General features: G+C 37.6%; 1 protein-coding gene across 1 annotated transcript; it reads left to right on the top strand.

Moving 5' to 3' along the window:
• The first annotated feature begins 88 nt into the window (after positions 1-88).
• On the top strand, positions 89-26,423 carry LOC149078565 (progranulin-like). Its single transcript, XM_089241065.1, has 5 exons — positions 89-157; positions 925-1,018; positions 10,358-11,040; positions 22,086-22,179; positions 24,686-26,423. The coding sequence occupies exons 1-5, from the start codon at positions 89-91 to the stop codon at positions 25,372-25,374; spliced, it is 1,629 nt and encodes a 542-aa protein (XP_089097191.1). The 3' UTR covers positions 25,375-26,423.
• Positions 26,424-27,003: the final 580 nt, after the last annotated feature.

The following is a 27,003-nucleotide window of genomic DNA, read 5'->3' as shown; positions in this document are numbered from 1 at the left end:
TGGAACTGCCGAAAGAAGGATTTCATGAAGATGTAAATTCAGAAGAAAAACTACAATCCAGTATGCAGAGCCTATTAAGTCGTCAGTGATGTCCATGCTACCCCATGTCAGAAAGATGAAGCCCAGCAGCAGACTCTTGCAGTCCAGTCCAAGGATGGTACTTCGACCACACTACCCCGAGTGGTAGTACAGATGGAGAACTTTGATGCTCCGACATCGTAAAGTATGTGCACGGACCGTCGCTTCAGCAGATATAGAGGACATTAATCGTTCAAGTGGCCAAGCAGATTCGCCCGTCAAAGGATGACTTATGAGAAAATGAACTGTTGTACTGAGTGTTCAAGTTAAAGGGAACTGTTCATCGAAATCCGGTTGTCAAGAATGAAGTGACCTTAATATGGGAGATAGTGAGTAAATTTTCTCTTTCAAATTTTGTTGAGTGGTCAGGAAAAACCAAACTGCAGCGATATTTAAATTTTTAATTTTTCGATAAGTATAGTAAGGTATTTCAGCATAGTTGTTTTTTTTTTTTTGGTATATTGTTTTTGGCTATATGAATTAAGAATTAAAGAACCTAATGTGCATTTAGACCTCTGTGTGTTGACATATTATTATTTTTTCTCTTTGTGACTTAATTGTTTCGGTTAAAAATGCTGTAGTACATATTTATTCAGGAGAATTACTCACCGACACACAAAGGGTTGTTGCGGACACGGTAACAACTCAAAAATGGTACCCCACTAATATGATCACCAGGCCAAAAGTTTTCTTTCTTGGAGTACTGTCAACTTAAATAGTACTCAACAATTTTGAGTCACAACATAATTGGTGCCGTAACAAACAACAACTACAACATAATTCCATCCTACTGAAAAATACCTTTATACAGTAAACATTTCATTTTTAAATTTCACTTATTTGCAGATGATGATTCAATATATTTTGAGCCTTTGTTTTGTATTCGTGCTGTATGCAAATGCCGAAATTTGTCCAGGGGGCTCTCATGTATGCACAGAAGGTAAGCATAATTTTTATTTTCAAAATAAATTTCATGTATATTACGTTTTTGAACACTGTGAAACTCGGTGGCAGCTCGTGGCCAGGTATTTTGGGGGGGAGGGCATATATTTCCAAAAATATGCACCCATATATCGGTGGTGATATGTAGTCAAGTACATGCAGGGCCGTAACTAGGGTTTTTGCCACCCAGGGCAAATATGATCTTTCCGCCCCCCCCCCCAATTTTAAATTCAATAATTTTGTATGTTCTTTCTTTGTTTCCTTTCAAAACTTGCTGCGCCCTAAATTTTTCCACTCAGGGCAATGATCCCCTAGTTCCTGCCCTGAGTTCACGTACTATTTACAATTAGTAATGTATTGCACTGCATTGAAAACTTTTATTTTTTTATCAAATTATATTTCACATCTGTGCACCTATGCATACAAAAATAATAATGCTCTATATCATAGGTTCCCAACATTTTTGGAATTAGCACCTCCCTTTTTTACTGCATGACTCCATAGCGCCCCCCCTCCTCTGCAGGTAAACTATTTTGTACATAGTATGTATTGAAAACAAGGACAAAATTTTAAATTAATTTATGAGAAGGTAATAATGCATTTCTATCACAGTATTTAATTGGAAATATATATGCTATTTCAAATCTATTCTATAATATAAAATCACAAACAAACTCGAAAAGGGCCTGTTGCTAAGCAACCGAGTGACGGAAACTCTGTTACGGAAGTGGGTTCGATTGATATATCGATATTCACATTCATATATCGATATGATATCATATATCATATATCGATATTGGGTCGATATTCACATATCAGGACCCATTTGACCCATCGGGACCATGTTATGTGCATGTGCCAAGAGGCTCCTACATCCTACAGCAGAGCCCTTAGGCTGGAATTTAGATTTCGAGCCCCCAAACCAGCTTTTCAGGGGCCCCCCTGTGATTAATTTATAGTGTGAAAAATCAAAAAGTGAAAAGAATCGTTGTGGCCCCTGTCAGCCCTTCCTTTGTGGAGGGGGGGGGGGAGGTCCATGCCGAGAGGTATATATATGTGTAATATACACACACAACAGCAGTGCTCCCAACACAAGGTCGGGGTACCCGGGGAAGATTTCACGTATAAGTAAAAAGTTTTCATTTCCAGGGGCCCTTGATGGATCTCATTGTTTTCTTGCTGCTTTAACGTTGAAAAATTTCGATAGCGGAAGCAAAAGATATATCGAGTCTGGGGCCCCACCAAAAGTATGCGAATTGGTGTCCCGGGTAATTGGTTGGGGGGTCCTGGATTTTATTCGTTGGTAAAACGAATACAAATGAAAATTTTTCATGGTACTCGCTCCGTGGGATGGCCGACAAGCTTCCAAGTCGGGGCCCATGTTTACAGGTTTCATTTTGGGTGCCCTGGATTTTATTTGTTGGTAAAACGAATACAAATGAAAATTTTTCATAGCACTCGCACCGGGGGATGACCGACAAGCTTCCAAGTCGGGGGCCCCATGTTTACAGGTTTCATTTTGGGGCCCTGGACGAATCTCATTCTTTTCTGTTGTAGAATTCGCAACAGCGAAAGCCCGAGATAAAGCCAGTCTGGGGCCCCACCAAAAGTATGCGAATTGGTGTCCCGGGTAATTGGTTGGGGGCCCTGGATTTTATTCGTTGGTAAAACGAATACAAATGGAAATTTTTCATGGCACTCGCTCCGGGGGATGACCGACAAGCTTCCAAGTCGGGGGCCCCATGTTTACAGGTTTCATTTTGGGGGCCCTGGATTTTATTCGTTGTTAAAACGAATACACATGAAAATTTTTCATGGCACTCGCTCCGGGGGATGAACGACAAGCTTCCAAGTCGGGGGCCCTATGTTTACAGGTTTCATTTTGGGGGCCCTGGATGAATCTCATTCTTTTCTGTTGTAGAATTCGCAACAGCCGAAGCCCGAGATAAAGCCAGTCTGGGGCCCCACCAAAAGTATGCGAATTGGTGTCCCGGGTAATTGTTTGGGGGCCCTGGATTTTATTCGTTGGTAAAACGAATACAAATGGAAATTTTTCATGGCACTCGCTCCGGGGGATGACCGACAAGCTTCCAAGTCGGGGGCCCCATGTTTACAGGTTTCATTTTGGGGGCCCTGGATTTTATTCGTTGGTAAAACGAATACACATGAAAATTTTTCATGGCACTCGCTCCGGGGGATGACCGACAAGCTTCCAAGTCGGGGGCCCTATGTTTACAGGTTTCATTTTGGGGCCCTGGACGAATCTCATTCTTTTCTGTAGTAGAATTCGCAACAGCGGAAGCCCGAGATAAAGCCATTCTGGGGCCCCACCAAAAGTATGCGAATTGGTGTCCCGGGTAATTGGTTGGGGGCCCTGGATTTTATTCGTTGGTAAAACGAATACAAATGGAATTTTTCATGGCACTCGCTCCGGGGGATGACCGACAAGCTTCCAAGTCGGGGGCCCTATGTTTACAGGTTTCATTTTGGGGGCCCTGGATGAATCGCATTCTTTTCTGTTGTAGAATTTGCAACAGCCGAAACCCGAGATAAAGCCAGTCTGGGGCCCCACCAAAAGTATGCGAATTGGTGTCCCGGGTAATTGTTTGGGGGCCCTGGATTTTATTCGTTCGTAAAACGAATACAAATGAAAATTTTTCATGGCACTCGCACCGGGGGATGACCGACAAGCTTCCAAGTCGGGGGGCCCCATGTTTACAGGTTTGATTTTGGGGGCCCTGGATGAATCTCATTCTTTTCTGTTGTAGAATTTGCCACAGCCGAAACCCGAGATATAGCCAGTCTGGGGCCCCACTAAAAATCTGCGTATTGTGTCCCCGCTACTGTATGTGGGGCCCTGGATTTTATTCGTTGTAAAATTGATAAAAATGAAAAATTCTCACGGGGGGTGTCCGACAAGCTTGCAGGTCAGGGCTTCATGGAAATGTTGGCAGGTTGTAATTCGGTACCCCTGAATGTATCTCATTGATTTTTGTGGTTTAACATTGTAAAATTTGCAACACATCGGTAGCCCAAGATATATCCAGTGTGGGGCCCCACTGAAATTCAGCGAATTGAATGTGGGGAACCCCCATGGGGAAGTTTTCTGGGGATACTTGATGAATCTCATTTGTTTTTTGTTGCTTTATTATTATTTTCATTAAAATTCGCTTCTTCAGTAGGCTGGTGCTTTCACACGTCCCTTTCCCCTTTTTCATAGCACGCTGATGAAGTGGGACGAAATAAACAAGATATGTCCGGGAGAGAAGTGGGGGGGGGGGTTGTTGGCCGCCAAAGGCGGCAGGGGGGCAGAGCCCCCCTAGTATGAATATAATATTGTTAGTGAGATATCTGAGCTTGATGTGATAAAACTAATTTCTCGATGTTTGGTGTCATTTTTGTCATCAATAATCTTAAATCTCTGCGTTCCACTATTGACAATCTGTTTCTTTTCTTCGTTAATAGACTGGTGACTATTCTAAATCCCCTCTCGACTAAATATGATGATGGGAATGCAATGAAAAACTTTTTTGCTGTAGCCCATAAGGCCGGATATAATGTTTGAATTTGACTTTGTAGTCAAAATTCCTGATACCCCTTTCTTAATTTTAATTTCAACTCTTCATTTGTTGACAATTCTATCAACTCTTCCTGCAGCGATAATTCTGTTATTTGTATGTTTAAGGAGGTTCTAGGACCCATTCTGGAATAGTCATATTGAGTAAATCCTGAAATCTATTCGTAAAATCTTCTGTTAGTGCTTCCAAATGCTGGCAATAAACCAAAATGTCGCGGGCGTTATCAGTTGTTTCTATTGAAGAAAGCATTGGGAGAAACTGATAAAATTGTCGTCTACCAAAGTTTTGTTTGTACAAAGTAACTTTTGACACGAACGCTGAAATAATTTCTTTTGCTTTGATGAAATTCAAATCATAACCTTGGAGTTGTACATTCATTTCATTAAATTTGGTATATAAATCGGCCAAATAGGCAATATATCGCTCTTAAATTTCAATAACTTCTCTCTTAATCAATCATCCTTGTTTTTAAAAAACTTTGTGACTGATTCAAAGAGTTCGTAAAATAGTTTCAGACAGGTACCTTTTGACAACCAACGAACTTCTGTGTGTAATATAAACGATTGAAGTCGTCTTCATTTTCATCACAAAGATGTTTTTAAATATTCTGTTATGGAGAGCATTGCTTCTGATCTAGTTAATTGCTGTAATTACATATTGAAGCGAGCGATGAAGGCGATCACTAAAGTTTTTTGTGACCAAATGTTGACGGTGAATCACACAATGCATGGCCACTATATTTGGTACGACTTTTTTCAGGAATGAAATAAATCCACGGTAGCGTCCAACCATTGCCGGAGCACCATCGGTTGCAACGGACAAAATATTAGTCAGAGAAATTCCTTTTTCTTCAAAATAGTGTTAAACGTCAAATATAGATTTTCCTTTAGTGACCGTTTCTAATGTTCTGGTGAATAATAGTTCTGGGCAAATGTTTTAATCTTTTATGAAGCGAACGTATGCCAGAAGTAAATACTCATTTGTTGGTAAAGTAGATTCATCGAAGGAGTTTTCATCGAAGTAGATTCATTGTAAGGAAAATTCAGTTGTTGCCAAAAAATCAGAGATTTCTCCACATCCTCAGACATTTCATTGATTCATCTCTGCACTGTACTCAATGGAATTGTTTTAATAATATCAGCTGGTGGCTTATGCTGCACAGTATGCACGACTTCGTTCACAGCTGGCAGTATCAATTCTTCGCCAATAGTGTGCGGTTTTGCCCGCTTTAGCAATGAGTAAGGAAATGTATGATGCTCATAATCCATCATTTTCTTGTTTTGATGTTGTCGAAAACATACTAGTCAAAGTTGGACGTCTTGAATGTTGATCTCAGCATTTGAAAGTGAGATAAATCTTTATCTGCCGGAAACTCCCAGTGATACCGCAATATTGAACATGCAAACCGGGCTAATATGATTTGAACACGAAATGCCCCCCTCATTCTTCTGAACGCCCCCTCAATATGACTTGAACAAAAAACGCCCCCCCCCCAGACTTCTCAGCGCCCACATTGGGAACCACTGCTCTATATTAGCACAACATTTGCGTAAAAAAAGTTTGCGCGGTGAGCTTAAGTGATGTCTTAACAACTTTGAATTTCATCATTCAAGTTTAGCAGTTGCCATCAGCAATGGTTTTTGCAAATTCTTAAAATTCATTCTCTTCTCCCGATATCAGGGGTCTGCACCCAGCCAAAATTTGGGCCCATTTTCCATACCCTTCACAAAATTTTGGATCTAAAGAATTCACCCTTTACAAAATTCCAGGTCTGAAAAACGGCCCCTAGATTATTAATTAATTACTGTGCAAAATTACTTATTTTTCACAAAGTTGATCCTCTTCACAAAAATCTAACCATACCCCTTCCTCTGGTTTTAATACTACCAAAGGGTATCTCGTATGGCACGCAACTGAGAGCGGCCAAAGATGAAAAAAGAGTACAGAGCTCTCTCCATGGAAAGCTCTGCTGAACTGTGACCATCTGACCTGTATTTTACTGGACTTTTTTTTTTTATCAATGCTTCCAAAAAATTTTCTTTTCTAATTTATTAAATTCATTTTAAAAATGAAAACAAAAGAAATACAGGTATTAAGTTAGTATCAAATCTATTTAAATTAATGATGTAATTTTCCAGAGGGGTGCCTACACCGCTCTTTCACGAGCTGTCCCTTGTGAAACTCTTTTTATAATGTTAATAATTGGCAGTCAGGGCTGTTTCCCCATTAATGACACATTTTCTGCTGTTTTATGGTATTTTTCATTCCTAATGGTGGAAGAAAGGATTTAAGAGGTTTGGCAGTTTGGCACTCCGATATGCTCCTAATTAACATGACGTTACAGTATATCCTATAACTTTGCCCTTTCCGTCTTCTTCCATTAAAAATATCTTATTTTCTCTGTTTTTTATTGACAAAATTTACCTCAAATATTAATCTTTGCTAGAATCGGAGATGAATTTATTTAGCATATTATTTATAAATTATGTATGTATATATTATTGTGTAAATATCCATCTCACTTATTTGTCATGTTAATTTTTTACCCATAAAATACATTTTAAATCACTATATATTTTCATAGTACTGTATTTCTCGCCAAGGGCAATTCATCAGCCACATTTGGCAATTTTTTCAGACAGTTGTAATATTTTTAGTCAGAATTGGTGATACTGTCAATGCTTGTTTTCATGAACCCATAACGGATGTGTAAAACTGGCGCCTGAGTGGCGTGGTGGTAAGATGCTCGTCTATCACTGTGAAGGTTTCTGTCACAGTCCTGGGTTTTTTTGTTGTTCTTGATACCTAATATCACCCCTCTGAGATTGTCGCAACTTCAAAGCAACACCCTGTATATTCACACTCAGACTGTTAGGTATATGCACACACACACATACTCACTTCCGGCACAACTCAATCGGTACTAAATTACCCATGGCGATAGACCAGAGATGTGCTCGGTTTGAAAGAAAGAAAGTACTATCATTCATTGATTTGGATAAAAAATAGATACACCATTTGCTGTCCTAATCAAATGTAAATCTTGATATGCTGTTTTTTTAAATAAGTATGTATAACATGTAATTCTTGGGAGGGATAATACTGTGTCAATTTGATGTTTTAGAAAATATTTGGTTATTTGATGGTGAGGGAAATCTTTCACTCAAAAGTTGTAGGAACTTTGTATAAAGATAATTCTCAATTTTCACTATTGTTAGCAAATTCCTGTGTCAATGGGGTTTACCAGTGAAACACTATTATTTCATTCTTATTCGCTTATTTACTCAGTATATATTTTTAATTGATAAATCAGACTTTTGGATGTATTCTGTAATCCTCATCAAATCTCACCTTTTCCTGTATTAATAATTAAGAAAATTACTGAAAAACACCTTAATGAAAGAAATAATACCATGTTCCCCACATTAGTCGGCATGTAGTAAAAATTGGACTGATACCAGCTTTTTTAATGTTGGGACATCAGATTTCAACATTAAAAGAAGCTGGTGTCACCTAGTTTTTATGGCATGCTGGCTAATGCAGGGATGAATCTCTTTCATTAAGGTGTTTTTCAGAAATTTTTTTAATTATGCATTTATACATATGTTTATAACACAGAATTTTCTCTCTAAAATACAGTGGAACTTTGGATAACGAGCTTTAATTCGTTCCGCCAACGTGCTCGTTATACGAATTGCTTGTTATTCGAATCAAACTTCTCCATAGGAAATAATGAAAATTCGCATAATTCGTTCCGCAATTATTCATTCACATAAAAAAATGATGAATAAAAATGGTTTCATTCAATAATATAACATAATAATAAACTTATTCTTTTTTGTCCGACTTTGAAGTGTCTCTAAAAACACTTGTTTTGGCCATTTTTAGGATTTAATAAAAATGGGGAATTTGCATTTTTCTTGGACAGATTCATTTCTCATACACTGCTACAACTTTATTTTACAGGTGCTTTTCTACAGAACAGGCAATGGAGGTCCATCTTTGTCTACAGTCACCTTCTAGCGAAGCATAATTTATATTAAAAAAAACCTTCAAGCGCCCATATGCATGGTTACAATGCGACATGTAGTTCGGTATCATAAGCATTCAAGCCCGTAAGTGCAGGTGTGTCTGGTTGTTCTGTCTTCAGTCAAGCCCGTACACGAGTGTTAATTTTTCGAGTAAGACACGCTAACTGGAGACTAGGGAAGAATATTACCCACAATTCCACAGTACGTGTGTGGATGAAAGCAAAAAACCATCAGCTCATTTTCTGAAAACATGACAATAAATAAAGCGCAAAATGTTTTGCTCGTAATGTGAATAATGCTTGTTAGCGTTGTTTTGCTTCTTATGTGAATTGCTCATTAACTTAACTGCTCGTAAAACGAAGTTCCACTGTATACACATAATTATAGGTTTGAACTACAAACCCCCCCCCCCCAATTCGTAAAGACAGAGCTCTTAATGTATCAAAGGCATATCACAGTTATAAATACAGCAGTTTCATTCAATAGCCAGCATGGGCTTAACTTTTTTTCTTCTTTTTTTAATTCAATCGCTTCTTCCAGTGCTTGTGAAATAACTATTTTCTCAAAAATATGAGCAGGTCAAGACAAAAAGCTCTGCAGGCCATGCATTGAAGACTTTCGGCCTAAATGAAAAGACCTACTACTTTACCGCAAGGGACTTGGTAGCCCAGGTCGATAAGATGCTCACCTAAAGTACCAAAGGATGTTTAGATGTTTGGTGAGTTTGATACCTGGTTCGTTCTTGTCAGAATACTTTCCTTGTACAGGGGTACAACAAAAACGGCGACAAGACCACAGGAAAAAATTGCTACCGCAAGGAGTCCCCTATTTAGGGGTTAGTGCACCACCCCCTCAACGAGTATAAAAAACAAGCCTGCCGTTCGGAATCGGAAATAAATTGTAGGTCCCAGTCTAATTAGCTCTCATGGGCAGAAAATGACCGTGGTACAACAAAAATGATCTTTACTGCAAACCAACTCTGGTCATACGCCAACTTCCTACCTATGGAGTTGTGTAGGAAATGAAGGTGTCATTTATCAGTCGCCCTAGACTCTGTAGGTAATTCCACTCGAATCGAACCCATGAATCGAGATGGTGATCTTGATGGTGGAAGACATGCATCTTACTACTGCACCGCTCGGGTGCCAAGTAAAAAGAACTGGATTTTTGGAGGTATTTTTTATCAATTCTGATAAGAAAAAATTATGTGATATTGGTTGGGAAATTAAATTCATGAATAAAACATTCTCTACATTTCATTAGCAAATGATATTGTGAAGCAAATTCTAGTTTGATTGCATAATCCTGTATATATGACATGAATGTCGCTCTCCACTTGTTAATACAAGATATACAGAAGACTGGATGTTGTGAAGATATTTATTATTTGAGATGTTAATTTTTTTTTAAGGAAGGAAAAAACCACCATCTTGTGGCTCGTCGTCCATGAGCTATTAGCTGATCGATTCACCGTCCATTGCACGGTTCCGTTCGGCACATATACGCTCTAGCGAAGGAAAATCTCTATTTCCTCTGTAGCTTAGTGGTCAGAGCACTCGTCCGGCAATCGAGGGACCCGGGTTCGACTCCCGGTAGAGGCAGAGATGAGTTTTTTCCTTCCTTAAAAAAAAAAAATTAACATCTCCAATAATAAATATCTTCACAACATCCAGTCTTCTGTATATCTTGTATTAATCCTGCATAAACTTTGCTTCTATTCCTCTATAGGACAAACTTGTTGTCCGATTCCTGATTCAAAGTATGGCTGTTGTCCATTGCCAAATGCTGTGTGCTGCTCTGATCTCAAACACTGTTGCTGGGAAGGATATGTATGTATTTTTGGTAGATGCTTTTGGGCACCAAATAATGTAACGCACCAACCTATTGTGAAAAAAGAAGAGGTTCCTTGTGGCGACAGCAATTATACTTGTCCATCTATAACTTCTTGCTGCGTTAATGATGTTGGTGAATTTAATGGTTGTTGCATGGAACCAGATGCTGTCTGCTGTAGGGGTGGTGAGTATTGTTGTCCTACCAGCGAGGATTGCGACAAGGCGGAAGAGGAAGGGAGAAACTGTTATGACAGGAGGTATCAAAGTCAAGCGAGTTTGTTAAAAGCACATGATGTTTCTGACCTGAATAAAATGAATGAAATAGACGTGTCTGAAGGGGCTCCTATCATTTGTCCGGACGGTACATCAGAGTGCCCAGGTGGTTGCACTTGTTGCAAGTTACCAGAAGGCTCCTGGGGTTGTTGTCCATTTCCGGATGCTACCTGTTGTCCAGATAATTTGCATTGTTGTCCAAATGAAATGATCTGTTCCGAATCTTCAACAACTTGTCACCGTTCTGATTTCACTATGCCATCATTTAAAACTGCAGCTGCCAGGAAATCAGCTGTTAACATAGATTAATTTTGTTTTACCAGTCGAAAAAAAAAATTCCCGTTTCAGTTCATTAGTTTGTCGGAAAATAATTTGCATTTATCTACTAGTTATGTTTTATTGTTTTATTTTTGTGCTTTGCTCTCGCTTTATGCGAAAATCAAAGTTCAAAGTGTTTCAACCAGTTTATGTTTGTCAATTCACTTTCATTTGCTTTCTTTTTTTTTAATGTATAATATAATCAAAGAGAAAAAAATATCTTATGTACTCGTGTATAAGCAGATCTTGTGTTAATCCATGTATTAAGCCACCCTGTGCTAAAGGATTACTAAAAAGTGTTAATCCATACAATAGGATGAGAACAGCAGAGTCTCGATAATTTGTCTCAAAAGTTCGAGATTCCAGATAGAGGTGCTAGGGAATTTTTTGAAGTTCCTTTTCAACACACCTCCATCTTCTGACCAAGAGCACGTTTTGTTTGATTTTTCCTATGAATGTAAATAATTTCAGTTTGAGGGGTCTCTGACATTAAAGGGATCGTGATTACTAGGCTGCGGTCTCTTTCCCGGCCAGATTTTTTCACCAGCTATTCTGAATAGCCTTATAGTATAAATAGAATAAAATTAAATATTATAATATTCTTTTAGTATGAAAAAACATGTGCATAATCAGGTCTCTGTCAAGCTCTCTCATGTTCAAGTCATCCATTTCGGCATGTCTCTGTTTTGTTCTCTTGCATTAAGAACAAAACAGGTCAGACTATGGTTACAAGATTTGAAACCTAGAAAAGAGGTGGTCTGAACATACACCCTTGGTAATCTAACCTTTTTCAATTTTCACAACAGGTGGCGTCACTGTACTGACAAAAATCTGCCTGCATAATAATTTTTCCCACCTTAACAGAACTGCTAAAAACAGCGAAGAAAGAGCAAATAGTAGTTCATCTGTTTAGGCTTGTAATGAATTGTTCCCACAATCTGATCAGTTTTATTGCTTTGTCTGGAGCGTGACGAGAGGTTTTTTGGTGAAGAACCTTGTCTTTTGTTGCATTTATTGGTATTTCTGAAAGATTTTATAGCCTTGTTAAGCTCTTCCCTCAGAAGGTTTTCCCTTTCAGGAGCATTGTTTTTTTCGCCAGAGGCGATTCATAATCACTATAGGAATCTGCATTGATTGTTATTTGCATATTGTTTTCTTTATCTCTGAATGGAAGAGGTAGCACCCCCTCCTCATCATTCCATAGGCTGAGATTAATATGAAAGGCTGGGGAAGGCACGATAATGAAAGTTGGGGGCATGGTGATGATGATGATGATATCGAGAAAAATGCATCAAGTCTGAAAAAAACCCCAAATAAAGTTTTTACCTGCATGCAAATTAAGCACATAATCGGAGAGAACATAAAAAAATCCTATAAAGTGGCACCGTTTTCATCGAAATATCTGGATTTAATGGCAAGCTATAAGCGCTGAAAAATGGCAAAGTTCAAAATTGAATTGTTGGCAACATTTTTCATTGTCAGTTACGCAAACACTAGTTTAGTTACAATCTGTCAAATTTACCAAAAACTTGTCCATTGTATCAGTTTGCGAAAGAGCAATGAGAATACGAAGATACAATAAATTATATATGTGTTCTGGTTCACGAGACCATTTTCCCTCGCACGACAAAATCAATATATAAGTGAATCTCACCCCTCACCCTTTCTGAATATTGTTTTTGGATAACTTGAGCTCCCAGTAATCTGAGGTGGTCTTTGCCCTGTTCACCTCAAATTATTGAGACTACTGCACATTGGTTTTTGTTCTGCAAACGGTAGCCGTCTGGCATATACACGGCCAGAAAACTGAAAGATTGTGCACACCCTTGTCTTGGCCCATGGGTAGCCATTGACATCATTGCTTTCTCCTAAAGTGATACGGATTAATAATTTGGTGAATGAAATAGATTTCAATTGTTTTCATTACTTTTTATTGTAAATTTTATACCTTCAAAGTATAATTTTTTCCCTCCTGAAATGTGTCCAAATTTTGGAGGTCTGCTCAGGCATGGATACAGAGAGGGAGCACTCACCTCAAAAATTTATCTGTCCTATAAAATATGAGAGTTAAATGAACCTACACACATTGCCGCAATTAGATGCTTGGTCACCTGGGGCAAGCACACATTTTGACGCCCCCTTGTAATGTTGAACGAGAGATTTCTGAATGAAATTTGCGCCCCTTGGGTCCAGTGCCCAGGGCACGAAACCCACCTGCTCCCCCCCCCCCTCCAGTTGCGACCATGCCTACACAATGAATCTCCCTATGTGGGTTTTATACGCTGGTTTCAATTTTTTTGCCGTTTTGGTGGTCTCCAAGTTGTGGGGAGGGTTGATACTATATATATGAGTATATACAGTACTTCTCAATCATACAGCAAGCATACTTTTTTTTTTTGTTAGATACTAGGTACATTTGCTGACCAACAAATTTTTTGACCTGGCAGTGCTAGAGTTCTAGTTGTTGAAAAAAAAAAACTTTTCGTTTATTATTAAAGATGGGAAGGTTTCATGCTGTTTGGCCCGATAAATGGATATATAAACTCAATATTTTTCGCCCCCACAAGCGAGAATATCTTCAAGAGTCATGAGGTGATACCATTTTCATAGCCTCCTGAAGATTCTCATCACTCGAGCACATGGCCGTAACTAGGATTTATGCTGCCTAGGACAAACACAATTCAGCCGCCCCCCACAACTTTAAAATTCAATAATTTTACAACGATGTTGTTCTTTGTTCCTATCTAAAACTTCGCCGCCGCCCCCCCCCCACTAGATTTTGTCGCCCAGGGCAGTTGCTTCCCTCTAGGTCTGGCTCTGCTCATGCAGACAAAATATTAAGTTTATTTGCTCATTATTCACTGTGGCCAAGTAGTCTGATTTTTTAAATGCATTTTTCACTGCATTTAAGTTGTTTTTTTTATAAAGGGTATGTTTCCCTAGTTATTAATTTGAAGCTTAGAATGGATGCATTTCATTTATTGTGTGTGTTGTTTTACGATTGAATATTATACCTTACATGAAAATAACTTTTTCATACTGTTGGGCGAGTGGTTCTCAAAAGGTTTTGAAGCAGGACCCTCTTTCAATGAAAATTGTATTGGTGACATACCCTCCCCCCCCCTCCTTCTGCATTAATCATTTTCATTCAAAATTCGCACAGAGTTTGCACTGCCATCTGCCATGATAGCTTCTTAACATTTTGATTAATTTTGAATCCATAGTTATTAATGCTGTCCCATGGAGGTAGCGACTTACCCTAGACTATAGTAATTTGCGACTTTGCTAGACTATAGTAATTTTGTTTCATGCATTTAGCCAGTAGTTATTAATAATTTCCAAAAATATATTGAAATCCTTTCGCTCAGAGCTAATCAGCTTCACAGTTATATTTGTGAAATATACATTATTATTTTGCAAAAACCATTAAAATCCATGATATCACAGTTTTACCAATCAGGATAATATGATTTTCTGCAAATTCAATCTCATTTTTCTTGTGTTGTGCAATCGGGTGGTTATGTGAGTGATTATTCGCAATAGAATGCAATAGTACCATGAGTTACGAGTATAAATCATTCCCGAAAGTTGCTTATACCATGAAAGACTCGTACTACAGTAAACTTTCCCATTAAAATAATGGTCTTTAATTTGTCTAGTTTATCAATATTTTAACAAAAAATTAGAATGATATAGTATAGTATGTTTTATGCAGAATAAAATTAGTTTTTCTTTTAAAGGCAAAGATCTACCGTGAAAACTCTGTGTAACAACACCCTGTATAAATAATCACCTATATCACAATTATTGCTATCACCTCCCGGTCCCCACAACACTTCCCCATAGTGTTAAGTATTTTCTCTGGTCTCTAGTGCATTTGTTGCGCATGTGTTTCACTGCATATTCTATATGAAAATTGCTTTTAGCTTTCTTAGTTTGGAGCTTTTTTGTGTTTAATGAGCTTCTTATGAATTTGAAGCATATAAGTTGTGGAATATTTGCTAACGAGTTGAAGCATTTTCAGCAATTATTTATCACTTGTAAACTTCTTGTAGGTCAAGATACTCTTAACTTGAGGTACCATCGTATATCTCATTTAAACCAATATCGTATATTTGCGGTTTACTGATCTTGTTAATCACTTCTCAAGATTTTGAATATTCAGAGAGAAAATAACACGGAACAGAAGTATGTACTGTACGAGATGCAAGGACGTGCTCATTCTTAATCATTGTCAAGGAATGTTTTTTTTAATATGTCTCTTCCATGTCATTAAACCAGTTATCCGACATGCCAAAAGAACATCTACGTTTGTGAAGAAAAAAATATATTTTTCTATTTTTGTAAACTTTGAAGAAAATAATTGTTATTTCATTAAATTGAAATTGTATTCTGAAGAATGTTTCATTGTGTATTTTTCATATATAAACTGAAGAGCCAAAAAAACTGGTACAGGCATGCGTATGCAAATAAAGAGATATGGAACCAAGCAGAAAACGGCGCTGCGGTCGGCAACGCCTATATAACACAACAAGTGTCTGGCATAGTTGTTAGATCGGTTACTGCTGCTACAATGGCAGGTTATCGAGATTTAAGTGAGTTTGAACGTAGTGTTATAGTCGGCGCACGAGAGATGGGACATAGCATCTCTTAGGTAGCGATGAAATTTGGATTTTCACGTACGATCATTTCACGAGTGTACCGTGAATATCGGGAATCCGGTAAAAAATTAAATCTACGACATCGCTGCGGCCGGAAAAAGATCATGCAAGAACGGGACCAACGAGAATCATTAAACGTGACAGACGTGAAACCCTTCCGCAACTTGCTGCAGATTTCAATGCTGGGCCATCAACAAGTGTCAGCGTGCGAACCATTCAACGAAACATCATCGATATGGGCTTTCGGAGCCGAAGGCCCACTCGTGTACCCTTGATGACTGCACGACACAAAGCTTTACGCCTCGCCTGGGCACGACAACACCGACAGTCAGGCAACGAGTCCCGGTTCCAATTGCTTCGAGCTGATGGACGTGTACGGGTATGGAGACAACCTCATGAATCCATGGACCCTACATGTTAACAGGGGACTGTTCAAGCTGGTGGAGGCTCTGTGATGGTATGGGACGTGTGCAGTTGGCGTGATATAGGACCCCTGATACGTCTAGATAAGACTCTGACAGGTACGTAAGCATCTCCTGTCTGATCACCTGCACCCATTGTGCATTCCGACGGACTTAGACAATTTCAGCAGGACAATGCGACACCCCACACGTCCAGAATTGCTACAAAGTGGCTCCAGGAACACTCTTCTGACTTTAGACACTTCCACTGGCCACCTAAATCACCAGACATGAACATTATTGAACATATCTGGGATGCCTTGCAACGTGCTGTTCAGAAGAGATCTCCACCCCCTCTTACTCCTACGGATTTATGGACAGCCCTGCAGGATTCATGGTGTCAATTACCTCCAGCACTACTTCAGACATTAGTCGAGTCCATGCCACGTCGTGTTGCGGCACTTCTGCGGGCTCGCGGGGGCCCTACACGATATTAGGCAGGTTAACCAGTTTTTTTGGCTCTTCAGTGTATCATTTAAATGAGTTTTCCAATTGACTTTCGGTAATCCTGTGATTATGGTAATCCAGCACGCACTAGTCTGATATGTGTTGGATTAGCGAGAGTCTACTGTACGTTTATTCATCATAACCAGTTAGTATGCATTTTTACCAATCATCTTGGTGAGTTTGATAAACTATATTTTATCACTTTTACTGGCGATTATGCATAGTAACCAATTTTTGTTCAAAAATTTGAAAAATACTAAAAAAATTATTATTATTACGAGAGATTATGCGTAATGATCAAGTGCCGTTGATGGCATTACACTGTAAAAGTTTTCTAAAAGTTCTTTTATAAAATTTGAAAAATTCAACCAATAAGATTTTCGGTTGCATTTGCACAAATGTAACCTATGAGCTTTATTGGTTGGATTTTTCAATATTTTATAAAAGGAATTTTATCAAACTTTTATAGTGCAAAATAAAAAGTTTGATAAAAGCTTTTTTTATAAAACTTGCAAAATCTTACCAATAAGCATATTGGTTACATTCGTGCAAATGTAACTGATGATCTTATTGTGGTTACATTTTCCAGTTTTATAAAAGAACATTTATCAAACTTTTCTAGTATAATCCGGGCCTAATAAAATAGAACAAAAACGAAGGTATTTTCGTAAAGTATAGAGTTGATAGAAATGAGAGCATGGGCGGAGATACGGGAGGCATTGCCCCTCCAGCCTCAAAGGTAGAATCGACAATGTATATATGAATTGACTCGGGCGTAGCCAGAAATTTCGTTCGGGGGGGGGGGGGGGGAACCAAAGTGACAGAACAATGGATTTGGCCATCTTTTTCCCTTTTTTCGGTCATTTTCTCACATTTCGGGGGGGGGGGGGGGACCAGACCCCCAAGTCCCCCCCCCCCTGGCTACGCCCTTGAATTGACATCTCTCGTGCCCCCACACTTCCAAGTCTATCTTCCACCTATGAATGCGAATTCATAAAGTAGAGCGGATTTGAACATTTGCTCTATGACATGCTGTTCGGGACAGAGGGCCAGTGCGTAAAATCGAGGGTATACTGTATTTTGTGACGATTTTTTTGTCGTCAACATTCAAAGCAACCTGTCTCGGGCCGGGATTACAATTAAAAGTTTTCTAAAAGTTCTTTTATTAAATTTGAAAAATTCAGCCAGTAAGATTATGGGGCGCTATAGTGGTCGAGTGGAGACGGACTCGCATCGCTAGGACACGGGTTCGAACCCCACCGTCGCCATAGTGGTGGTCGGCTGAAGTTGGTTTTCGGTGGCTCCCAACTTCAAGGCGTGAATGCGAGTCGATCTCCCCTTTAAAAAGTCTCGCCTGAGAGAGCAATAGACGACCTAAAAACAGTACAAATGTAATTCAGTCATAACACATCACTCACTTCCCTTCTGAAATATAGATAGCAGCACATATGCACTCAGACTGTTGTACACACAGTTTCACTTCCGGTACAACTCACTAGGTAGTAAATCGCCAATAGATTATGGGTTGCATTTGTTCGAATGTAACCTATGAGCTTTATTGGCTGAATTTTTCAAGTTTTATAAAAAGCATTTAATCAATGTTTTATTGTGTAATCCCGGCTTTTATAAAAGTTTGATAAAGTTCTTATTTAAAACTTGAAAAATGCCACCAATAAGCGCATTGGTTACATTGAAGTGAATGTAATTAATACGATTATTGGTTGTATTTCTTAAGTTTTATAAAAGGACTTTTATCGAACTTTTATGGTAATAGGCCGGGATTATACTATAAAAGTTTAATAAAAGTTCTCTTATAAAATTTGAAAAATGCAACCAATGACTGTATAGGATAAACTTATCGGTTGCATTTATCCAGTTTCATAAAAGAATTTTTATAAAACTTTTTTTAGTGTAATTTTTTAACTTTTTCAGTGCCTCAGACAGCCACGCGCAAGCGCATACTAACATGTTCAATCTTTCTGCGAGATCGCTCAGCTTGCCTACATTACGTGCTGCCATCTAGCGCGGAAGAGTAGAAAACTCTCAAGATAACAGCGCAGTAGCGCTAGCGACTGCCTACCGGCAAAAATTCAAAGTTCAAACCAAAGTCCTTATCAAAAAATCATTATTGATCATATGATTTTTGATTGATTTTGCCTTTGAAGAAATTTCGAGGTGAGAAATGTTTTTGAATTAATTACTCTTAAGTTTAACGATTTTAATATTATTTGACATGTTTATTTGAATAGTACTCAGAATATTAGTTCAGTTGTTCACAAACAATATAATTATCTCCATATTTATGAAACCATGTTATCAATGTTTTTTTTTTTTAATTGTAAAATTTGAATAGTTCAAACAATTAATTATAGGTGGCACTTTCTCTTCCTTACAATGGCAAAAATTTCGTGAAATTGTTTATTTGTTATAAGCAATTGATGAATAATTCAATTTTAAATCAAATTTGGATGATGACCTGGATATCAAAAGGTTAATGCCCTGTGATAAACAATGGGTTGTGTAATTTCATGTTTTGTATGGGCTTCTTGTGATTAACGATATACACATCAAATTTTAAATTTCAATTTTTTTTATTAGTTTATTAGAGTGTATTTTAATATGGCGTGATGAAATTAACAGTCAAAATAATTTGTTGCGAGGGGGGCTGATTACCTTATTGTAGTGGAATTCTTGTATAATGATCATAGGTAGAGGTAGACTTGAAAGTCAGGAGGAGCGCAACACAATTTTTATGATGTCAATTCATATATGAATTGGATGACATCATCAAAATTGTAACATAGGCCTATATATATGTGTGTGTATTACAATAAATGTAATAAGTCTGGTTTATATACATGATAGGCAGTTATTATGCATAATAACCAAGCATTTTAGAAAGTTGATAAATTTCCTTAAATTAATTGCTTTTACTGGGGGGACGGGCGGTATGCGTAGTACTCAAGCATCGTTGGTAAATTTAATAAGTATTAAAAAAATACCACTTTTAAGCTGCGATTATGCATACCCAAGTGGCCCATCCTTAGTAAACATGATAAATTGTACTATATTATACTATACTATACATAATAATTCATACAAGTAATTGTGTGATTACATCAGGCAGGATCATCAAATTTGTTATCATTATATTGCCGTCCGACTGTATTCATCACGATATACGATACTCATTTGAATTGTTTTCATATTTATCGAATTCACCAGTTACGCTTGGGTAGCATACATAATTACAGATAAAGGCGATAAATTTGAAGTATTTGTCAAATTTACCAATGGCAGTTGATCATTACAATAATCTCTCATAAAAGTTGTAATTTCTTTAGTATTTATCAAATTTTTGAACAAAAATTGGTTATTATGCATAATCACCAGTAAAAGCGATAAATATAGAGGAAATTTATCAAACTTTACCAAGATGATTAGTAAGAATGCATAAGAACTGGTTATGATGAAGAAATGTACAGTAGACTCTCGCTAATCCAACACATATCAGTTCAGTGTGTGCTGGATTACCATAATCACAGGATTACCAAAAGTCAATTGAAAAACTCATTTAAATGATATAAACTTCTGCACTAAGACATGCTTTTTCACTCTTCTACGCTTGAAGAAAACCTGCCTAAAAAAACGCCGGATGACTGGAAGGAGTCTACTGTAATTCTACACAGGATTTAGCATTGTATAGCCAAATCTCATTAGCACATTTGCATGCAGGGGCAAATTTATTTGTTTTGCCGCCTATAGGTGGGCTGCACCAATTTTGCCACCCTTCTCCTTTACTCTTGTATAATTTTCTTTCAAATTATTACATATTCGTTATCATAAAGTATGAAAATTTTGTTTACTTCTGATTCTAGTAAAGACTGGGAATCAAAGCTAGCTTTATTTTAAAAAAAAACTGACATTTTTTCATAAAAAAAATAGTTTGGAAGGGCGAAACACGTAAATGTTTCTTACAGTGTGACCATGTGGCTGAGTAAGCATCGAACATGTAATGAAGATTTTTCTTAACGGTAAGTAAATAGAACAGCAGACGAATATTCTCTGGATATTCTCATCCCTAATCTTAAAGAATTTCTTTTTTGGGAAAGCGTCATTGAAACAGGAAACAAAAGTGATGGAAAATATGTTGTCATATCTGAGTTGGTTGCTTTTCCATCAATGTTATTGTCATGTAAAGGTGCCAAACAAGTTTTGAATTAAATTCAAATATGCTTGATGCATTGAAAAAAAACGTGTATGCTGTGAATCTTTTTTTTTAATATTCAATTAGTCATTCAATTTTTAAACAATTTTCAAACCATTTGAATTATACTTATAAGCAGGCATTCGATTCGTGATTTGGATTGTGAATAAATGAAATCAATAATTGCATGTTTCACAAAAATAAAAGAATAGATTTTTCGAAATGCCACTCACACACACAAAAATAAATTAACTTACCAAAGGCTGGTCTTCATTCCCCTTGCGGTCGGTAGTAGGCCTCAAAATTGGTCCTCAAACTACATTTTTCATATTTCATAGAGGTTTCCTACTCAATACGCTGTGGTGGTAGAGTGGTCATAGCGATGGATGCAAGGACCCAGGTTCGAACCCTACATTCACCACAGTGGTGATGGTTCGCTGAAGTTGGTTTTCGGTGGCTCTCAAATTTAAGGTGTAAATATGATCCGATGTCCCTGTTAAAAAGTCTAGCCACAGAGAGGAATAGGCCTACAATGATATACTTTTTCAATCGTTACATTTCATTTCTGAAATATAGATTGGCAGCACTGAAAAATCAGACAACACTATGTGCCTACTCAGACTGTTAGGTATACACGCTTGCACTTCCAGCACAACTCACTCTGCAGTAAATTGCCCCTGACAATAGATCAGAGTGATGCTCACTTTGAAGAACTACCTAATACGTGAACACCATAAGCAAAACGCTGCAGATAAAGTGAGTGTAACCAAGAGATACTTCTACGTTATAAAAAAAAATATCTCTGGTTAATTGAAGCATGGGAATGGAATAATATTTACATCTATGTTTTAATGTCTGGGCGCCATTGTTGAGTATAAACCAAGTCATGGAAGCCTAGTGTGGTAATATAAGACAATAAAATAAATGTGAGTAAAATATACACTTGTTTCTCTTGCTCATTCAAATGAGTATAATTCTGCCAATGCAATTTCAGAAGTTTAAATATATTTTGATGGAAAAAATGGAATTCATTACATTATAAACAAGGTTTATTAACATTATTCTCTACAGGATTCAGTCCAGACCACCAGTTATTGACGTTATAGCCAAGTTGTCTTTACAGCTGAGATCCTTATAACTGAGTTTAACTGCATTTGAAAATGTAATTTTTTGCAGCAAAAACTGATGTATTGCTTGTTCTGGTACCAATGTTTTTATAACTGCGTGATTTCATTTTTAAACTTAATTTATTCATAGATGATGACTCAATATGTTTTGAGCCTTTGCTTTGTATTTGTGCTGTATGCAAATGCCAAAGTTTGTCCAGGGGGCTCTCATGAATGCCCACAAGGTAAGCGTGATGTCTTTTTTCAAAATGAATTTCATGTATATTATATTTTTTGAATATTTCAACCCATTTCTTAAGGGAGGTTCAAACTTTTTCCTCCCACAGCTCCCTTTTCTGTAATCAATGTTCATCCGCAGCTCCCCAGAGCCGTTTAACAAAGGATCTCTTCGAAAAACCGTTGTCAGGACAAAGGTTGGTGGGGCACAGTTTGAGAACCCCTGCTCTATTAAACTAAAAAATCTTCAAATCAGCAAATAAACTTTTCTTCCAGAGTTCCAATTATCAGGAGTGGCTCAAGTGAGAGTGCAAGGGGGTTGTAGAGCACCCGAGTGGGAGGTGAGATAAGAAGCAATAGCTTAGGCTTTAGTTAGACATAAAAAATTTTAAAAGTTTCCAATAATAAAAATTCACATGGCAACAAGCTTTTGAGCTCCACCTTGATGACATAGATGTTATCTCCTTCACATAAATCTTATTTGGTGTGCTACTGCTAAACCACACATGCTCCGTACTCCTCTGCATAACTTCTAATGAATTGGTACATGTTGGAATGTACGTGTTGTGAACCTACCATGTAATGCTTATGTGTAGTGCTGCCATCAATTTTTCTAATTATTCATGAAATGTAATGATTGAAATATTGTGGTCCTGTTGCTCTCTGTGGCAAGACTTTAATAGGGAGATCAGCTCGCATTCACGCCTCAAAGTTAGGAATTACAGAAAACTAACTTCAGCCAACCACCACTATGGCAACTTGTTTGGTATCCTGACAGCTCTAAGCCTGAAAAAAGTACTGGAGCTGTAGTATGCTGCATTGTTTTTCAGGCTGAAATCTTTGCAATTTCCCATGTGTTGTAGAATTTATATTGAGGTGCACAACCTGAATATCAAAGCATACATAAATACATTACTCTCTAAAACCTCTATCTATGCAGCCAGGTTGTGCTGATGGCTCTTCAGAAGTCTGAAATTACTTTCCATGTTGTCTAGGAGTGTTACACTGTACTCTGTAATCTATCCAACAACAGCAGAATCTAGCTTTGCTGGGTACCTGGTCATTCAGGTATCACAGATAATGAATTGGCTAACAAGAGCTGGCTAGAAGAGGTTCTGGGATGCTGTTCATTGTTCCTGAACCAGCTTTTGGCATTTCACAGGAATTGATCAGAAATACTGTTTTCAACTCATTCAGGAAAAAACAATACCAAGATATGCTGAACATTGATGGTCAGCAACAGACGAAAGATATATAGAGTCACTAGGGCAGGTAACTAGGGTCTAGTAAAACTAGGGCAGAAGGAGCTGATGAACCTCAGAAAAAATGGTATTTGTTGAGGTGTTGGTTTACTCTTACTGGTAACTTTATATTTTAATGTCATAGGAGTTAGTAGTGACTCAACTCGCAGAGGTTTGTTATGTAAAGAAGAAGCAGCTACTCATTTTCTTTATGAATGTGAAATGTACTGTGCACGTAGGTTTAAGCTCTTAGGTTGTCATTTGATTGAACCCTGGGAATTTCAAGACATTCAACATTCCTATTAGGTTTTTTGCTGTACTTTGCTTCAGCTACAGGTCTCTATTAAAGATACTAAAGACTTTTATTTACTATTTTTTTGGGAACAGAGGGAGAGAGAGTGTACAATGGACCTCTGCTGGCAGTGCGAGGCCCCATGTAACCACTCACCCATAAGTATAAGTCTAACCCCTTCACATACAGGATTTTGGAAACATTTGAATGATCTGTGAAAGAAGTGTCTCAGATAAAAATGGTTTACTTGCTCGCATTTCAGAAACAAAAGAGGTTGAAAATTTCAACACAATGCATATAATTGTTTCCCCCCTCCCCCTATGGGTTCTTTTCCCTCTCTCATATAAGTGGTGAATGTGACCTAATCTGCCAAGCAAAAGGGGTGATAGATGAGCCCAAGTGGAGCATAAAACACAGCATCAACCCTGTTCTGTCTCTAACCATTTTCGAGTTATGGTGGATAATGGGTTATGAAAGAAAAATGTGTCGTCTTAAAAAACCCACATTTGTGAAGTTTTTGAACAATTTACGAGGAAACTAAGCACATATTTTTAGAGAACAGATAAAATCCTTTAAAGTGACACCATTTCCATCAGATTATCTCCAGCTACAAGCACTGAAAGACTGGTAAAGTGCAAAATCAAGTTGTTGACAATATCTATAATCGCCTATTCCACAGACACCTTTCTAGTAGCTACAATCGACTAAATTTACCGAATAAACTTTTATTGTGCCATGCTAATATTTCTTTCATTAAGGCGTTTTTTAGCAATTCTTTATTCAATTATTTTTCACCCCACTTCTGATAGAAAAATATTATCTTTATGTGATATTGTGTAAAGTTGGTTAATAAATGAAATTTATGCATAAAATACTGTCTGTGTTATATCAAATCTATATTTCATCTGCAACTGGTATTGCGAAACAAATTATAATGTGATTGCATAGTTCAGCATAAACTTTGCTTCTATCCCCCTATAGGAGCTACTTGTTGTCAGCTTCCTGATTCACAGTATGGCTGTTGTCCATTGCCAAATGCGGTATGTTGCGATGATCACATGCACTGCTGCCCTGAAGGATACACGTGCTATGAAGGTGAGTGCAGTCAGGGACTAAATAATATAACGCACCAACCTATTGTCAAGAAAGAAGAAGTTCCTTGCGGCGACAGCAATTACACTTGTCCATCCATACTTGCTTGCTGCATGAGTGATGTTGGTGAATATAATGGTTGTTGCGTGGAACCAGATGCTGTCTGCTGTGGGGGTGGCGAGTATTGTTGTCCTACCAACGAGGATTGTGACAAGGCAGAAAAGGAGGGAAAAAATTGTTATGACAGGAGATATCAAAGTCAAGCGAGTCAGTTAAAAGCACATGATGTTTCTGATCTGATAAGAAAGTTCAATGAAATAGATGTGTCTGAAGGGGATCCTATAATTTGTCCGGATGGTACATCCGAGTGTCCAGGTGGTTGCACTTGTTGCAAGTTACCAGAAGGTGCCTGGGGTTGTTGTCCATTTCCGGATGCTACCTGTTGTCCAGATCATTTGCATTGTTGTCCGAATGAAATGACATGTTCTGGATCTTCAACAACTTGTCACCGTTCTGATTTCATTATGCCATCATTTGAAACTCTAACTGCCAGGAAATCAGCTGTTAACAGAAATTAATTTTTTGTTTTATCAGTCAAAATTTTTTTCCTGCTTGAATTTATTTGTTTGTCGGAAAAGAATTTGCATTTATCTACTAGTTATATTTTATTTTTTCTTTTATTTTTGTGCTTAGTTCTTGCTTTTATGTAAAAATCAAGTTCAAAAAGTTTCAACCCATGATGTTTGTCAATTCATTTTTGTTTTTTTTAATGTATGATCTTTCAACAAATAGCACAATGTAATTGGGGAGAAAAAGAAAATACTGTAGATACTGGTATATAAGCAGAGCTTCTGCTAACCCATGCATTAAGATGGCCCTGTGCTAAAGCATTTCTAAAAAGTACCAATCCACACAAAAAAGATGAGGACAGTAGGAGTCTTGAGAATTTGTGTCTCAGAAGTTCAAGATTCTAAGAACTGTGTATTTGATTTTCCTATGAATGCAAATAATTTTGGTTTGAATGGGCTTTGACGTTGAAAGGATCTTGATCGCTTGGATAAGGGGTGTGGTGGACACCCTCCCCGCCCAGATTTTTTCCCTGGCTGTTCTATTCTAAGCATATCAAAGCTGTATTAAGAAATACATCTCTTTAATACAGCTTTGAAGTGTATAGTATAAAAAAAGACACCTACAACGATAAATCATTCAATCATTACACTTCACTCATAGTTAGAAAATCTGGTGGCAGATGGCACCAGATGGCACATAAGACTACACATAACAAGCATTACACTGAAACAAACTTCACGCCAGGTTTCACTACACATACACGCACATGCCAACATGTAGCAATTCGTTAGAGGTTCCGCAGAGGAATATGGACGAGGTGCATGTCTGGTTCAGTAGTAGTATAAAAAAAAGACATTCATATCAAGCCCCTGTAAAGCTCCCTTATGTTCAAGTCATCCATCTCGATTTGTCTTGTAAATACATTAAACTGTTGCATTAAGAGTAAAACTGGTCAGATCTATGTTTGTGAAGAAGAAAAATGTATTTTTATGTTTTTGTAAGCTTCGAGGAGAATAATATTTCTATTTCATTAAATTCAAATTGTATTTTGAAGAATGTTTCATTGTGACTTTATTCAAATTGAAGTATTTTTCATATATTTATCCAACACACATGGTGCTTAGTTCAAAGAATTAATTTGAATTTTGTTAAATGTCAAAGTAGTGGGGGGGGGGGCCAGCACTGGTGCTTCGAAAAAATATTAGAGAAACCAAGCAAAGAGAAACTACATGTATGAAAATCTCTCAGGAGTTGTTAAATCAGTTTCGCGCAAGTGTGCGAACAAGCTGGTCAAATACTTGTTTCGTGTGTTTCTTCCTCTTCCAGTGAATAATCTTTTATTTTATTTTCCCAGCAACAAATGTCATGTTAGAAAAGGGAGTCTACATTAATATTATATAAAAATATATATATAATATTACAATCCTCCACCCGAGATGAGACCTAGCTACACCACATTAGATGATGATTTTTCAGAAGGACAAGCCAATCGTGAATGCTCAGTCACTGATGAGCTGTTCTAGATGCACAATTGTTTTACGTTAAAAAATTGAATAATACTCGTTTATCGTGACATGATATAGCCAAGTCTCATCTCGTGGTTGAAGGACTATAATCAGCAGTACCGTCTTAACGCA

This window comes from Pholcus phalangioides, unplaced genomic scaffold (assembly GCF_987345545.1).
Source record: "Pholcus phalangioides strain wild (caught in Gottingen) unplaced genomic scaffold, Ppha-v1.0 ptg000013l_1, whole genome shotgun sequence".
Classification (NCBI taxonomy): domain Eukaryota; kingdom Metazoa; phylum Arthropoda; class Arachnida; order Araneae; family Pholcidae; genus Pholcus; species Pholcus phalangioides.
This window is presented reverse-complemented; position numbering and strand designations above follow the sequence as displayed.